Raw genomic sequence first — 17,891 nt, 5'->3', positions numbered from 1 at the left:
TGGTTGCCATAAACGCTGTTGTTACACATGGCTGGGTAGTTTAATTATGTCAGTGTAAAACGCTGTCCAGAAGTGATCGGGATCCCTTGATACCCATATGGGCTATCACAGAGCTCCAGTAACGAGCTGAAAAGTCGTGCCACTGAGTCATTTCCTCCACAGGAACCCAGAGGATCCTGCAAAAACAGCATGCTGACAGGATCTTCTTTTTATGTGATGGGGCTCGACTTATGCTTGTGCTGACATCCTTTCAGTATAAAGCTAAAACCTTAGGGCTTTTGTGAACTAAGTATTTGTCAGATTTAATGAGTTGTCAGTGATGACAGTTTTGTGATTTCAAAGAGATTTGTTGATGTAAAAATCAAAAACAAAAAAACATGATAGATCCGTGTTATATTTAGTGACTGAAGTTTTTGAAATGCCACTGCCATCGCCAATTTTTTTAACAGCTGCTGCGGGTCTTAAAATACCTCTAATTGTTGTGTTGCAATCGTGAGAACTGAAGCGTCTTCCTCTTAATCAAGTGTGCGGGTTTGCTATACGAGCTGATACGCTAACGTCTGCCTGCTCCGTTTTCTTGCATATCACAATGTTTGCACTTACCACATGCAGGGTGAGTCACTGCGTAGTCATTCAATTGGCTTAAATTACCTCCTTTCATGGTCAACAATGAGCTCAGCTGAAGAGACCAAAGCGGGGGGAAGTAAAGCCTTCTGGGAATGCTCCATTTGTTCATGAATCCTGACTCTAATTGGTTGTTATTGCGACTGGCAGTCACCATGCTGTTGGGGTGGAGTAGACCGGTATTTGCGTCGGACTCCTTCCAGATCTCCACATGTCTGACAGTGACAGGCGCTGAAGGACTGGAAGAATCCCTCGGCTTTGGTCAGAATATTTCAACAACACAAACTGATGGACTGCCTGGCTGGATTACAGTGACAAATTATAACCACAGCTAATATTTAGGATGTTTATGTTACATCAGATTAAACTAAACAGTCATTTTTTTTCTTATTAAACTCCCACTCTGATCATCTATTAATTTATCCTCAAAGCATTCCCAAGGGTCTTTTAATTATGATTGTGGAACGCCGTTTGTTGGACATAGTTTCTGCAGAGCGATAGGAGTTCATTAGAAATTTGCCTCTGGAGTTGTGGGCGGAACTGTTGGCGTGAACTAATCTCCCCACCCCCCGTCACTCAGCTGCTACCCGCTATCTTACATACCCTCACAACCCTGAACCTAATATTACCGGCTCAAGAATGGTAAGAAATATTGGAGCTATCCAGCTGCACAGGGTTGAGTCAGATTCTAGGTCAGACGAGAAAAAAACAAAGACGTACATGGATCCATTTGTCTGCAAGTGGATGCATCAGAACAGAGCGGAGCAGGGAGCTTGTGGTCCGGCCAGTGTTTTTTTAATGTCACAAATAATCTCATTTTTCAACACCATATTTATTTAACTGCGCCTGTTTCGGAACTATTTGAAAAAAGAAATACTCAGAAATGCAAATTTTATGTTAATTTTCTTTCTACATGTCCTCCATCATCAGAAAAATACCACAAGAACATGTTTTAAACTCAAAATGCATAATTTTAGTCAGAGTATGCAAGGTTTGTGGCTGTAAAACTGTGTTTATCGATGGCCTTTAGCTCCACTGGTTCAGCCTCTAAATTTGTATACTATTTATCTGTACTCCAACCTTAGTTAAGTGTTGGTGAGTGGGGCTCAAATGTAAGTTTTTCAACTACGTAGTGATGCTTTTTTTTAAGCCACTCAGTTCATTAAACAAAACGGAACATCTGTTTTCCCACTGTGGAATGTCACTAGGGATTCTCAGCTTTTGACACAAAAGTAAAGATTTCATAAAGCTGTGCTTGTGAAGTCTGATCAAAACGGTCATATGTTTAATCTGAGGGGAGTCCGAGCCGCATGTGAACCCACAAATTTGACTGAATTGTTTCAGTCTCACAGCTGGAACCTGCAGCTGCTTTAGGCAAAAAAGCAAACTGTTTTTTTTTTCTTGTAACAGACACTATTTGAGACTTGTTTGCCACCAAAAAAGGAGAAAGACATTTCTGTCCGTTCTACGACAGCCACTGGTGTTGTGGTTTAAGGGGGTGTTTGCATAGTGTTGCAGGTTTGTATTAAATCTGATTAAATGACTGTTTCAGAACACTTTGGTGCAGAAATGTCAGAACTAGATGCAACACTTGTGTTGGGTTAGATTTCATCACAGGACACTGGTTAAGCATTTTGGTCTCAATGCATCTTTCCTGGTAACCACACTTAAATACTGAAAGTCTGTCAAAAGAGGGCCCCGCCCAGAGCAAGTCACAGGCAGAGCAGACTGTGGTGCATTGACTAACCTCGCAGTAGAATCCCTCCATCGTCTGTTCTCTTCATGATCCAAACTGGTGCAGTTAAACCAGGTTGGACTTTGAGTCAGGGACTAGAATTTGGTAGCGACGTATAGATGGTGTTCCCTTTAATTTATGTGTCAACCTTTTCTAAATTGACTGTGGAGGAGAAATTGATGATTGCAGTTTGTACGTGATTATATGACGCCAAGTCTTTCATATACCGGAGTAGAGTTGTGAAAGAAAAAGCCACGAGCAAGATTTGCCAGATTTGTACCGCTTTTACAATTCACATCAAGCCTCTTCCAAGTGTAGGTGGCAGACATTTACTACTAAACTGTAGAAGAAGAAGAACAAGAAACCCTTCCCTGTTTGTCAAGTGTGAACACAGTGTGTGTTCAAGAACTATTTGGCCAGTTATTGAACGTGCCCGTTGTGAACATAGCTTTTTTGGGACAATCCTGCTGTTGCTGGGAATAATGTGCCACATCTGACTGATGGCTGGCTCTCCTGAAGCAGTTATCTGGGCTGTTTGGACTGATGGCGTCTTGACATCTGATCGTCAACAGAGCAATCTGCGATATATAGCTGCAAATTATGTAATTTTGCAGGCAAACATATGCCCAACCGCATCTTTAATAAAAAAAATCCAGACTGATTTATGGCCTCATCATCTGTAATTTAGAGAGTTGACTGTGGATGAGCCTGGTTGCGCACAGTCCCGGTGTCCTGAGCTCCAGACTGGCTGCAGCTGCATCCAGCTCGGTCGGAGGACGGCACAGACAGCGAGAGGGATTAACCGGGGAGACACACTACCCTGCGGATTTAGTTTCCCTGGATCTCTTCTCTGCTCCAAAGTGGAGTTTTTACAGGCTGTATATTTACAAGCTTTTGTTCTGTCAAAGAACAAAAATGACAGATGCTCCCCACATTTTTCCAAAGTTTTCTACCTTCTCTTAAAATCCTGTCAGTTTTGGGGCTAAAAATAATTCAACTGCAGCTTTGGAGAGGAACATATAAAGGGGAAGGCTTGAATAAATTAGGTAAAGCCTTTGGGTCATTTTTTTCCCTCCAACACCAGTCTGTCATTGATGGAAATTTGTGGTCTTGCTTCAAAACTTTCAGGGATTTGAACCCCCTCAATCAATCATTTGGAAGAGCTGCTGTTTAACCCACTGAGCTATAGCCTTCCTTTTCCCATCCTCCATCCCTGAAACAAGTCCTCCTGGTATCAGGTCGGTGGGGGACAGACCGTTTCCCTCCGCCCTCTGTGATCAGAGGAAAAGTCCCTGAGGGTGAGCACAGAGAGCCTTTCAGAGCATCATCAGACGAGCTTTCGTTTGGGTTTCAAGTGGGGGGGGGGGGGCCCTCCCATTGTTTTAATCCCTACATCAGCTGATGTGAAGGTTTCGTGATCTGTGCTGGAGGGTCAGATAATTCTGAAGGAACAGCTTTTAGTTCTTACATGAGAATCAAACATCATTTCTTCTGATGTTTGCTGAATTGTTTTTGCTGTCACATTGAATTAATGAGGAACTTTTCAACTTAGGATCTTCTGATCAGGATCAACTAATTCTCTCTTTTTTGAAATTAACACCTTAAATTTAAAGCTGAAGGTCCAAAACTAAACTTAAGATAGTGCTATAAAAGTGCAAAATGAATCCTCAAAAATCTGCTCAAGAGTGCCCCAGAAACCAGGACATGACCTATTTTTGTTTTTGTTGTTTTCTATTCATTCTTTAATCTAAAAATTCCCTCTAAAAAACTGTGTCATGGCCTGAAAACACATTTCAGCATTTTGGATTGTTAGAAATTTATCATGATAAATGTTTACTACATGTTTTTTACAATTATTTTACCAGATTATTTAGCTTAAAAAACACATTGTGGGTGTGGGCTCACTTGTCTTGTAAATAGTTTAATGAACTAAAAAGGAAATATGTTAAAATAAAGTTAGTTTTTATTGTTGCTGTTGACAAAAATCATCTTTTTATAAAAAATAGAGAGAAAACCTCATCACAGTGAAAGGCTATGCAGGTTATGAAGAGCAAACACTGTGATTATATCTGCTGGTTGCTGCCTCTTGTTTTTCATTAAAATTCAGCTGATCCAACATGCATGATGACCCCCCCCTCTCTATGTTCGGCAGGTGTAGGAGCTCCAGCGGGGCCCAGCCTCTGCATCTGAGGGAGACGAGGCCGCTCCCACCTGGGCCGCAGGACTCCTCTGAAACTGGTGGTCTCGGTCTCGCAGAACGTCTCCGTGTCGGGATCAGGACGAGACAGGGGCGGTTTTTCTGACGCGAAGCAGAGACGGAGAAGTCCCAGTGGGCACATTTCGCCCTGCCCTCTGCCCTCCACTGCCATGACGACTGCTGTACAACCCAGTGAACTGGTGTTTGAGTTTGCCAGCAACGGGATGGACGAAATCAATCAGGTATCTGTCCCGCCGAGAAGCGGCTCTTGAAACTTCATTTCCATCCTGGATTGGGCCTCTCATTTACACAGTTCATGATTGAATAAAACAAGACCTGACAGAACCTAAAAAAAAGAGCATTAATCTTAGGGTGAAAATAGTAAAGTGAATCGTCCATGCAGCAAGTCATTTTTACTTAGAAGAATTCTAGAAATAAGGAGTTTATCATAAGCATTCAATAAAGGGAAAAATAAGCTAAAATAGCGTAGACCGTTAGATAGAATTAGTTCAAATTGAATTGTATGCAGCCGAATAATAGGTTGTTTTGCTAGTTTTAATCAAATGGTTTGTATTTTTCTAGTTTTTATACACACATTTGTGGTTCATTTGATTATGGTGTCAAAAAACTAAAGTAAATAGTGGAAATGACAAAATGTGAACAAAATGAGAATACTATCGAAGTTGACCCCCTATTAATAAGTCCTCATAAAATCTAAAACTAGCCCTTAAATCTAGAATTTTTAAACAATCAATTTTTTCATTTTAATTATCATTTCATTATTTCTAGATCCTAGCTCTTAATGAGGCAAAACCATTTTCAACTGTACCGATTTAAAGTAAAGTTTGGAAAGTTGTAGAGCAAAGACTAGATAAATAACCTGGAAAGTATCTTGTAAGTCTAAAAACAAGGTTGTAAATCTTTGCGAGTATCAAATAGTGTGTCTTTTGACATAGTGTTTGTGATCAATTAGTTGTTTTTAAAGCCAAACTGTAAAAACAGTGCAGCCTCTGGGATTAGCCTGTGAAGTGTAACACTGACCTGAGCTGGGTGGAGGTCTGGGAATGGGAGTGTGGGCTGCTGGAGCACAGGGCTGGAAAGATTGCAGAACCTGCAGTGAGGTGAGGGTGCGTGGGAGGGAGCGGGTGGGGCCCAGCCATGAGTTCAGGGCACAAAGGTTGCAGTTTCTGCGAAGATGGTGCAAACCTGTACCTGTGAATCTTGTTTCTGCTCGTTTGTGCGGTTATCTCTTCTCCCTTTGAATAAGGTGGCGCAGGCTTGTTTGTCGTGAAGATAGATGTGTGTTTACCTGTACTTGTATCTGCAAATGTGTGTATCTAAGAGTGGCAGGTGGTTACTTGATCCCTAAATAGCAGGGCTTCAGGCCTAACCTGACAGACCAGTTACACTGCTGCCTGTGGGGTAAAGGATCATTGAGCGAAAAGGTCTTGCATTGTTCCAGAGCAAGAGTTTTGTTCCACGTATCACCCTCTCAGCCTGTTCTGAAAGCCTGTGGATTTACAGTCATGGTGCTGCCCAGCAAAAGACCCACAACTGTGGAGCTTCACCACTGTTGGGTTTCTACTGCTGACATTGAGTTGACGTTTTTTAGTTTTATCTGAAATGTGGGTCAAAAAAAACATTTTTTTAAACTAAAATACGCAAGATAAGGCTTGTTTCAAACCAGAGATGTTAGCGTTTTAGAGGATGAGTTAGACCCTGTTTGTTCTGAAAATGGTGGCACAATAGGGATACTGAAGGTGTACTGACAGTTGAACTCCATTGTGGCAGAACAGGTAAAGCAGAAGAGAGCAGGGGGTGGGGAACAGCCTTCACAGATGATATTGCTTTTAAAGGCAAAAATAGGGAACTCAGAAATGCAAATCGACCCGATTCTTATCACACCTGTTTCCCTGCGACTGTTCGAGCCGATAAAGAGGACCATCCGCTTTTGTAGGAGTTATAGAGTCCTGGTTGATAGCAGTCATGATTGGCAGGTTTCCTGCCTTTTTTAGAGAGTCAAATCCTGATTTAAACATGACAGTACAAGCGCCCCACAAAAGACAGATCCCATTCAAAGATCAGAGACAGCAGAGTCACGTGCCTCCTGCTCTGTCAGCAGACTGTGGGATTCAGTTAGCGTCTGACAGGGCGAGGTGGAAGCACGGATCTCAGCCGACCAACAGTCAAAATGCCTTTTATCTGCCGATACGTGTGCTCAACTTTTACCCAAGGACGCCAAACATCATTAAAGTCCAAGAAACCACAGTAGCCTTGATGTCTAGCTCCCGGACAGTGTCTGTCTTCTGATTAATGAAAAGCATTTGGTGTATGTCAGGGAGATAGCGCCTGAAGTCAAAGCAAAACTCAGGGTTATAATAGGTCCAGTAGGCCCCTCCGTTTTTCCTGCTGAGACGGCGTGAACTGCGTGTTTTTGATCTTTTAAGCTCTGATAGACATCATGTGGAGCGGGCGTGCTTTAGGCTCCAACATACCGCCATTATTTACGGGGTATATGGAACTTAATAAACACGTGGAGTAATGCCTGGTGGGGCTGCTGCTGGGGAGGCTTAGCCACATTGCACCTTGTTAAAAAAAAAAAAAAAAAAACGAGCAGGTCTGTTAGTTTCCTGGTTAAAGTGTAGCAGAGAAAAGTCTGTAGGCATGCACTTGAATGCCCCCGCCTCCCCTCCTAAACAGACTCAAGGCCTGGACACCTGGCATGCCCCTAAGGTTCAACCCAACAATGGACATTTGTGCTAAAAGAGACACACAAACCTTTCTTCACGCCCCACCGACTGCACTTTTCTGTCATTCCGTCTTAAATTATGGAATCTTATCATCAGAAAACCATTTACGTTGGGATTGATGCTTTCTCACGTGAGGTTTCCAATTAAAAACAAAGGAACATGCTGAAAATGTTCAACCAGGACCCAATTTTTAAAAAACTTTTTAGCCTAAAAAAGTTTGTTTTGTTTTAAACTATAAATAATCTCATGATGCAAATAGAAACTTTTAATAGGGGTTGCCTCATCATACTTTTCAATCTGAAGTGTGTGAAAAAATGCACATTATTTCCTTTGAAGAGTAGTTTGCTGCCATCTGCTGGTGGGCTTTTAGATGCCCAAAATTACCCTCTTTTTTTGTTTTTGTTTATTCACCCACACCTGTATGACATTTTCATAAATTGATGACTTCTACATAAGAGCTGCCCCTTATGCTGTGTGCCGCTCCTACTCTGTGCACAACAGCTTTCGCCCAGAGAAACGAGCCACTCGTGGATTTGAAGGGCAGAATTAGTCCCCGCGCCTCGCGCCCCGTCACGAACCAGCCACCCAGTGACACTTCTTGACACGATCTGCGTTTGAAGAGCTCTCCAGCGTGCTTAGTGTTCAGATGGCATGGGATGGTCGGGCCCACCCTCTTGTAACTCCCTCAGTAAACGTCGGGCCTCGCCGCGTCACTCTGCGCTCACAGTGAAATAAAACGGGAAGGTTCGAATTCCCAGAGCATGATGAAGAAGGGGCTCGTCGGCATCTCGTGTCTGGTCCATTAACATTCATTTGGGGTTATATAATTTCTGAGCATAGGATTAACTTCTTAGGAGAAGTGGGGCAGATCATACAGCTGGTCCCCATCTTTTTCAGCTGGTCCCTCCGGGCTGTTCTAACACAACAGGAATGAGCTCTCCTCCACGCTGTGTGCCTCCACATTAGCTGGAATTCACCACAAATGTGCAATATTCTAATAGGCAACCAAAACAATGCACGCACGCACGCAAACTCACACACACACATGCACAAAAGCTAGTTAGAACTTTAAATACATTTATTGTGGACCTTCTAAAGTGTTTTAGGAGAAACAAACACACTTTTTTATTCCAAAATCCAGCCTATCGGCCTCTCATCAGGTGTGTCGAGACACCTTCAGCTTCCGGCTGGATCTCATGATGTGCGTTGACCGTGTGGATGTTCTCTCTGCTCTCAGCTGGACGATCCGTCAGTATTCCCAGCTGTGATCGTGGAGCAGGTGCCAACAGCAGATCTGCTGCAGGTCTACTCAGGCCTGGAGTCAGATGAAGTGACCAATGGAATCATGGTGGACTCCACGCTCCACGTGGTGGAAGAACCTTCCATCCTGACAGGAGGCGTGGACCTCTCAGGTACAAAAGATAGATTCATAAAAAACAATTAAATATCTGATAGTTTGATGATGATATCCATCTTTTTAGTACATCCCCAGCTTCTTTTTTCACAGATTTTTGATTATATCGCAACCCCACAATGAACCTGAAACTGTCCAATAAAACTCCTTACCAAGTGGAAAATGTTGTCATTTTGTATGGCAAAAATTCACCCAAAATTAAGATCAAATAGTTCTAAAGTTTTTAACAAAAGATGAAACACGCTGAGACAACGTGAACATGCATAATTCTATAAACAAAGCATAGATAGGGTCAAAACAAGGAGAAATTGATCTAAAAGACAGTGGAAGATGTGACATAACTCTTTTATTTAATATTTTTAAACTAAACATTTCAGAGCTAAAAACTTTTTTAAACCTACAGTACAGACCAAAAGTCTGGACACACTTTCTCATTCAAATGAATGGGATGGTGTGTCCAAACTTTTAGTCTGTACTGTATTTGTTCAATTTAAAATTAAAACTGAATTGCCGATGTGATTGGCAAACTTTGCGGTGAGTTCAGGGACTACTACGATTTAAGGATGTATTTGAAAAAAAAAAGAATTCCCCTTTTTCAGGAACATTACTTGTTAAAGTTATCGTGTCTCAAATCAAGTATAATAATCTATATTATTTGTCATATCTTACAGGTTTTAATATTTGTAGTGCAGTTAACTCAATACATTGCATACAAAATATGAACTTATGAAGTTGTCAATTAGCTGAATTTACGGACATGTTTTGGACAGAAACAACCGTCTCCGGAGCAGAAGACAGCATGGAAACAAACGAAGCCGCTGCAGCTCTTCTCAACATGGAGTCTCCAAACAACATTTTGGATGAGAAGCGTATGAGTGAGTTCATTTGCACGGCTTCCTACTTTTTTAATTTTACATTTTTTGTAACATTTTCGTGTCTATTGTGTGTGTAGTCCACACTTACAGCACTCTTCTGGAGTCAGAGCTGACTTACACCCCACTGAGACCGGACCAGATGGACAACGTTGCCCTTGACGTGTCATTAGACGAGGACACCTCATCCATGGACGACAATCCTCAAAAGTTTTCGCTGAAACCTCAGAAAAAAACCAAAGGTATGCCTGTTTTCCTCCTAACCCACTCTGCATAAAAGATTTAGCAGCACAGGTAATTAATTTCACCGTGGCCTTCCACCCCATGTCATTATTTTGAATCATAGTGCGAAAGCCGCGGGCGGTGCGTCCCTGCTCTCCCATCACCACCCCTAACCTGCCTCTTAGGAAAAAGAGCAAAGAGGGAAAAGGTAAGGCTCGCTAACCAGTCCACCTTTTGGTAACGAGCCAATAAAAATCAAGGTCTCTCCTCCCCTTGTGAACGCTCCGTTTCCTCATGCAGAGTGTGTAAACAGCACTTCTCCACCCCTGCAGTCCACCGGGGCTGAATCAGGCCTAGTTAATGGATGAGGGGATCTCAGAGTGCCGTGCTTCACAGGGATACAGAAATGATTGCAGGCTGGAAGGCACACTGATGCTCTTCTGATAGAAGGGGGTAGAGCCGCTCTGTGTGAACTCTCACTGCACCATTCAGTGTGACACAAAGAGGAGGGGGCTGGGGAATGCAGGTTCAGCTGCACACATATACATCACCCTGCCGTGCTGTCTGGGATACAAGTGACTTCAGGGAGTGTTGCTGTTTTTAACCACCAAAGCATCTCACAAATTAGAGTAATCGTTTCCCAGGTTTGGTAGAATTAATTCCCTTCCAGGCCTCACGTGCACACTCACAGCTAACACTAGAAGGAGCCTTGCAGCTTTCCTCACCCAAACGTCATTTCCAAATAAATTGTGAGGCTGCACCAGATGTGTCCGATGCACCAAGGTGATAAAACCCAGTCCGATTGTTTCCCTTCGATTTGCAGGGAACACCATCTACCTGTGGGAATTCCTGCTGGCCCTGCTGCAGGACAAAAACACCTGTCCCAAATACATCAAATGGACTCAGAGAGAGAAAGGCATCTTCAAGCTGGTGGACTCCAAAGCGGTTTCAAAGCTGTGGGGCAAACACAAGAACAAGCCCGACATGAACTACGAGACCATGGGGAGAGCTCTCAGGTACGAGCAACATGCTAATGAGCTTCACTTTGAAGACACAACTTAATGGATTTGTTTATAAACCCCTTTGCACGTGATGTCACAGCGCCTGTGGGAACGCCATTCTGGGAGTCAGACAAAGAGCATCATTGCCGCTGATCTTTGCCATGTCGATATTTTGTCGTGTCCACTTGACTGTCTGCCTTTGATCAGTTCCCTCCGTGTTGTCGGCAAGGAAACAAAGGAGCTGCAAGGTCTGCCACAGATCAGAACCGACGTCTGGTTTCTGTTCTTAGAGCGCCCCGCCCACACCAACACACAAACGCAACGCAGAGCAGAGGGGCCGTAAAGAAGAGGCCGCAGGGCGCGTCGGTTTCAAATGATTAAAATATTAATTGATCATCCACATGGTGAGAATAATGGAGAAACAAACAGTTTAGGTACATTTAGGCTATGCAGGAACCTGTGATGCTGCTTTCTCACATTTGCACATTTTTGGGAAAAGTCTGCATTGCAGTACAGTTTTTAGCACCGTTTAACCCTTGTGCTACCTTAGATGACCCCACCCCCACATTGACGTGTTCTCCCTAACATGACAAAGGTGGATAAAGGTGGAAAGATTTCATGTAATCCATGGACACCAGTGAATATCACAAACCATTGAAGAAAAAAGGTTCAGAGCACTGACTAGTGGGTCTAGATGACCCAACTCCCAATGTTAAAGTGCCTAGGATAGCACAAGGGTTAAATACTGGCAAAAGTCACTGTTACCGGATAAAACCCCAAGGGTACCCAGCCCTAAATATATATCACTCGTAAGACAGATGAAAGGTGTAACCAAAGGTCTGTGTGACGCTAAATGTTTACTACAGAGTCTGCTGGTATCTGCAGGCTGCCCCCGTTCCCGTTTGACTGCGCTGATCCATAGTTTTCTAATCATCCCGCGGAAATTGGTAAAATGAGACGCTTGAATTTGGATTTTTTTTCTGTGGTGACAATGAACAGTAACACATGTGGACGTCACTGCAAAGGGTTTCAGGGGTGCCCAAATCCAGGCCTCGAGGGCCAGCGTCCTAGTTTTTGGGCACCCCTGGTCTATAGCAACACACTGGAATGGCAGTCTATACTCATACATGTTTGCCTCCATTTCCTTTAGATATTATTATCAGCGAGGCATCCTAGCTAAAGTGGAGGGACAGCGGCTGGTTTATCAGTTTAAAGAGATGCCGGCCGACCTGGTGGTCATCGAGGACGAGGACGCGGGAGCTGACACCAACTCTGCCTACGGGAACCAGAGAGCCTCCAACGGCCGATCGGTGGTCCGAGGTGGGTCCAAAGCCCAAACTAGAGCTCAAGGAAACAACCAAGTCACAGAGAGAGCCATGAAGCAAGAGCCAAACGATGAATGTTTGTACCACGATGCCGGCAGCGGACAGGTTGAGCAGCTCCTCCAGTCAGTTCATATTCTGCAGGACGGCCAAGTCCAACAATCAGCATCTGTCATGAGGTACCAGACTCTCAATTCTATGAATAAACAGCTAACAGACTTGTCAGTTTGGATATTTTGACTCCATGCAGCTTCGGAATTTAAAATGACATTTTCTGCACGGTGAAGGCAGGGATACACTGGAGAAAAATTCAAAGTACCGACTCCAATAAATGTTTTAAGCACCAAGAAACTCAGTAAAATATTATTTTCCAAAAAATGTTTAGTTTAGTTGTCAGCACCAAGCTCACAAATTATGCTTTTTTTTCATGGGGGAGGGGATCTGTTGGTAGGTTCTGCTAAGCCCTAAGCAGCTTGTTGTCTTGCATTCATTTCAAAATAAATCAAGCGTAACCATTATTGACCATTTCTGTAAGTTCAGGTAAAAAATAAAAACACATCAAGTCTGCCAAAATGCAAAATTGGTCCGTAAGAAATCAATATCGGGGGTCCTGACCCATTAAAAGTGTAGCCCTGAAAAATACTGAGAATTAATAATCGGTCTGTAAAACGAGCTATAAACCTTAATCCTCCATTTTTCTTGGGTGAGATATACTACAATATTTTCCCCCGGAAAGGAGACCTTTACATTTGCAACTCTACAAAAACTTCTATGTACAGAGAAAAGTAGAGGGATGCTACAAGGTGAACAAACAGCTTATATCTTTATAACGTTTACAATGTTTTCAAAAATTGTCAATGTTTTTTTGTGTGTTTAATTTAGCATTTACCTTTATCATAAATTTCTCACTACACACTTTCTACTGTACAGACATGAACATTTTCCCGCTTGTCTCTATTTTAAACCCTCAGAAATATCTGAACTCACCGTTGAGTTTGTCAAACACATCAGCTGTTTACCCGTCCATTAGTACAGTTTATTTTCCAAAATTCTTTGTGAAGGTTTAAAACAAAAAAAATTAGCTTTGAAATTCTTTGTTTAAAACCAACATAACAAGAGGTATGACACATACAGTATTTTTACTCCTCCTGGAAGAAATCTTTGATCAGAGCTTCGAAAAAATTATTATGTTATAAAATCAAAAATAGCAATCTGTAAAAGAAAGAAGCTGGGAATGTACTAAAAAAGTGGATATCAAAGATTGCCACAAAAACAGTTTAAATTAAAATTATTAGAGCAAAATTTAAATAGTGGCAAATTGCAAAACGTAAAAGAGAAAAGAAAAAAAAAGAAAAAAGTCTCAAAAAGGCCCTGGACTTAACAACAGACTTCTTCTCAAACTTTCACCTCCAATTCAAACAACGATCTGCTCGCGATTGAAGATTTATGTAAAATTAGCAAAGTGAACGAATTACACGAGACACAGGAGATTGATTGACAAGGTCAACAGCCAATCAAGACGCAGAACACAATGTCCTGTTAAAAAAGGAAAAAAGGATGCCAAATTGCTCTGAAAAAAAATGCGCAACACCAGGAAATGTGAACCACAATGTAGCAAGGGGACCGGTGTACTACTCATTATATCTGCTGTTTGTGGAATTGTTATATTTATTGTGTGTTAACGCCAACTATAAGGGGAGGATCCAGACTGATTAAGTCATTGTTTTGTGTCATCAGGTCCATCAGCACTCCTGTATCTGTTCCCATGGTGCTGACATCTTCTGGCTCTCTGGAGTCCGTTCCTCTCACCACAGTTCTTGCCAATGGGGACTCCAGTGACTCCTCCCCTCCCCGGGTCATTCTCCACACCGTCCCCTCCACAGCAGCAGGTGGGAAAGATGTGCTCACCATCCAGGCGGCGTCTCTCGCAGGCGGGGTCAACAGCTTGCAGGACGACCTCCCACAGCAACTTCTGTTCACCAGTTTGGGGACCGCCATCTCCTCCTCCTCCTGCACCTCCCCGGCAGGAGTCATTAGTTCCGCCGCTTCCAACCTCAACTGCATCCCCCGCCTCGTCACCATCAACACCACCAACGGGCAGACCATGGTGGCGCAGCAGCCGGGGACCGTCATCGCCACCGTGCTGAAATCCAGCGACCTCTCTGGGCTGCAGATCAAAGAGGAGATGCTGGACCCTAGCTACTTTCAGTCCATGGTGAACGGCGATCCGTCTCTGGCCATGCACACGTTTGACAAAGAAGACATGGAGATGGGTGAGGCGGAGCTTCACTATAGGACTGTGATCATCGATTCGAGTCAAAGCCAGGGGCCGAGTGGGACTGTAGTTAATGGACATTCCTCCCAAAGAAGCAGCCCCAGTGTGGGCCTTACCCCGGTTGAGGAGCTGGAGGTGCGCGGGGAGATGTCCCTGCAACCGGAGCAAGGAGTCAAATGCCTACAGGAGCTGCCTGTGTCTGTTCAATTGCCTGCAAACTTTATCCAGGTAAAAACAGAGCCTGCCGAGGCTTAGAGCAGCTAGACTCTTTGGCACAAACCGAACCGAAAGAAAACAACAGCTGGATCCATTTCCATCTTTTACTTCTGTCTCCAATCTTTAAGTACCAGAAGTGAGGGATCATGCAGCATATTGCTCCAAAAGTCACTCAGACCAGACTCGCAATTGAATGTTTACTCACATACACTGTGACCACGTGCCTAATTAGAAAAATCAAGAGAACAATAAGTTTGTTTTCTAAGATTTCTGTTTTTTGGTTAGATGTAGAATCATATTCTGTAAACCCAAACAGACAAAAATAAAGAAACGCAGAACACACCGTCAAACAAACAGAAGAAAAAGAAGGTATCCCTGCCTGCCATGTGCCACCTCCTTCATTTCCTTCATCACTGCTTCAAGAGGAGAGGGCAACAACCCCAAACCAGTGACTGAATGCCAAACAACCAAACCGTGGACGTGTGCGTTCTCCTTCGCCGTACAGGTTCCTGCTCTTGGGATGGACGGACATCGACCTGTCTTCTGTTAAAAAAACGCTCACGTCAATCGGAGAGTGCCTTACAGGAAGCTCAGAAAGAAAGCAAAAGATGTTGCTTGATACTCAAGAACTTACTATGCATTTATTTTGATATAAACAGAGCAGGTATGCATATACTGTCTATTAGCCTCGGCCTTAAAACACTGCGTTGCCCTGGAAACGGTCATATTGTTTGAACCAAGGACAGCGCAGCATCAGAACTGTGTATATTCAGACTGCAGGCACATTCAGATGGGGAGTGGAAAAGATAAAAAAAAAATGAAAAAATAATGTACTTCTGCTTTTAAAGGCTCAGAGGTTTAAATCCTGTTTATATGACGTATAGAATATATCTATAAATGTATGGAAAAAAATACACCTGTATGTACACATATAATATGCAACTGAGATTGAATTTTGAGGCCACAAGAAATGTATTTATTTTGTGAATTCCTAAATTCTGTACAAAACGGCACATTTTTTAAAAATATTATTGAGGAAAATCACAGTAAATATGAACCAGGAATCGTTGGTAGATTTAGTCCTTTTTTATGTAAAGCCGCCTTCTTTCACTTGTATAGCCTTCTATGTAATCACCCTTCACATTCTCTTGAATTTTGGACTTCTTGTTATTCTCTAGATATATTTTCTTGTAAATATCCTCTGATTTAAAGATACCACTGAATGTGCTTTCTGTTCTTACTTCCCAGCAGACATACCTCCCTGATCTTTTTGAAACGGACATAATAGATGCATTTTTTGTATTTAAGAAAAAGATTCAGTCAGTACTGTAGATGTTTGATGTGTCATCTTTAGTTTTTTTTTTTCATTTATGGAGCAAAAAAACCCCCAGAACCTGCTGAGTTTTTATATATAAAAAAAACCCTTCCTCCTCTACTGCACCTGTCTCACCTCACCTTTGCGCTTTCTTTATCTGCTGTCCCACTTGGTTAAAAAGCTCTTGGGCCAACTGTTCGATTGGCCCCCTGATCCCGTGGGGTGTGAAGCCATATTGATCCTGAGCGGTATCAGGGCTAAATTGGTTGTACTTTCCATCCAGACGGCAGCAGCAGAGGGAGGACGCTCAAACAAACTGAGCTCCAACCGTTCAGGACTTAAACGCTTCTTCAGCAGCTCAAACATCTGCAGGTCCTCTGAGTCCATGCTTGGTCTTTACCAACAACTATTAAACAGGCTTTCAGTTTGAGTTTATTTTTGTTTTTATTTTTTTGACTGTATATATTCTAGAAAAATTTGTCCCTGAAAGGCTGGGGAGGTATGTCCACTGCCTGTGTTTTTTCTTCTTTTGTGTTCGGTTCCTTTATGCTGAATTTTAGAATAGATTTTTATGAAAAATAAGTCAATATAATTAAAAAAAAAAGCAAACATTTTCCCTGTTTCCTCCGTATTTTGTTTTCTTTTTATTTATTTTGTCTTGTTGCAAGTGTGAGACGCAGATAAAATGTTACGCAGAGATTCCTTCTGAAAATTCAACCAGAGGAAAAAAAACGAATTAAATCAAACCTGGAAACAAATACCAAGTCTATTAATTTTTTGCCGTGTAGATAATGAAACAATTTCTGGCTTGGACAAAAAAGCTGCAGCTCTGGGGGATGTTTGATCGCATGGCATTTGGAGTGGAAAGTCAAATCTGCTGCGGGAAACTGGATTGGAGCCATTAGCAGTCCACAGACTGATTGGACTGTACTTAAGAGCACTGCTCCTCCAGTTGCTGTGGGTGGATGAATACATTAGTATGTGACATGCCCAGAGCTGAAGACAGCCGTGTCTGTCACTACGGTGAAATGAGAGCGCTTGCTTAGGCTGCTGCTGGTGTGAGAACGGCTTCCACTCACTCGGACGGATTGTTTCAGATCTTGTGTGCGTCTGTAGTCGCTTCTGGCCTTTTGGGCGTTCAAACTGGCGGTGTTTAAGGAGCTGGCTGGCAGCAGGGTTAGCCTAACACGTCTGTCTGTGTTTTCCACCCACATGCACACAGCTGTGTGCTGCACAATCCAGACTTGTCCTGGAGTTCACGTGCAGAAAATCAAGTTCAGACCCGACCACCAGCTCGAGCCTCTTCAATTGAAGCTTTATGCAGAGGAAAAAAACAGAACAACCACCTCTCCCTATTCCAGCCAGACACTTTGCTTCTCTGCTGAGTGGTTCATCGATCTCTTGCCACATGGTAAACAGAGGTTTAATGGATTACTAAAATAATGAAAGGCTACCAGCATCTGTTCTGTCTGTTTGGTTGGTGAGTCAAAGACCCTGGAGATGGAGCCAGAGCTGGGTCCTCTGAGAGGAGGACTATTTCTGTGACGCCTGCAGCCACTGACACAGCGCGAGTGTTTACTGCTGTGCCATACTGCCTCTCACAGTGGGAGAGGTTGAAGGATGACGAGTGACATTATTGTGCCTCCAGCTTGTGGCGGGAAGAGAACAGGGAAGGCAGGGAGAGTTTATTTAACCATCAGGTCAACAGACTTACTCCGTTTTTGCAAGAGAAAAGGAGGAAACTGCGGTCTTCTGGCTGCATCTACAATGAAAAATGTACATTACATTCATAAAAACTATCATAGAAACTTAGAAGGATTTAAAACGAATTAAATGGCTAAATTACCGTCATTTGTTTGTTTAGACTTACCTGCAGTACACCTTCGTCAACACAAGATGGCACTGGTGTCTCATGCCCTGAGCACCGGCTGAGTGTTAAATCCGGATT

General features: G+C 42.9%; 1 protein-coding gene across 4 annotated transcripts in view; it reads left to right on the top strand.

The window, feature by feature from the left end:
- The window catches only part of elf1 (E74-like ETS transcription factor 1), a 41,842-nt gene extending 25,285 nt beyond the window's left edge, over positions 1 to 16,557 (top strand). For 3 of the 4 annotated variants that reach the window (XM_011479914.4, XM_011479913.4, XM_020706433.3), the window contains 8 exons: positions 4,512 to 4,798; positions 8,544 to 8,718; positions 9,491 to 9,595; positions 9,673 to 9,834; positions 9,939 to 10,022; positions 10,638 to 10,830; positions 11,966 to 12,316; positions 13,875 to 16,557. In XM_011479914.4, the coding sequence (XP_011478216.1) occupies positions 4,727 to 4,798; positions 8,544 to 8,718; positions 9,491 to 9,595; positions 9,673 to 9,834; positions 9,939 to 10,022; positions 10,638 to 10,830; positions 11,966 to 12,316; positions 13,875 to 14,667 (1,935 nt within the window). In that variant the 5' untranslated portion in view covers positions 4,512 to 4,726 and the 3' untranslated portion in view covers positions 14,668 to 16,557. The remainder of the gene's footprint in view (positions 1 to 4,511; positions 4,799 to 8,543; positions 8,719 to 9,490; positions 9,596 to 9,672; positions 9,835 to 9,938; positions 10,023 to 10,637; positions 10,831 to 11,965; positions 12,317 to 13,874) is intronic. The other variant, XM_078953962.1, reaches the window with a different exon arrangement.
- The last annotated feature ends 1,334 nt before the right edge of the window (positions 16,558 to 17,891 follow it).

This window comes from Oryzias latipes, chromosome 10, assembly GCF_053564925.1.
Source record: "Oryzias latipes strain Hd-rR chromosome 10, Olatipes_Hd-rR_3.1".
NCBI classification, from domain to species: domain Eukaryota; kingdom Metazoa; phylum Chordata; class Actinopteri; order Beloniformes; family Adrianichthyidae; genus Oryzias; species Oryzias latipes.
The sequence above is the reverse complement of the archived record's forward strand: the minus strand, read 5'-3'. Positions and strand labels throughout refer to the sequence as shown.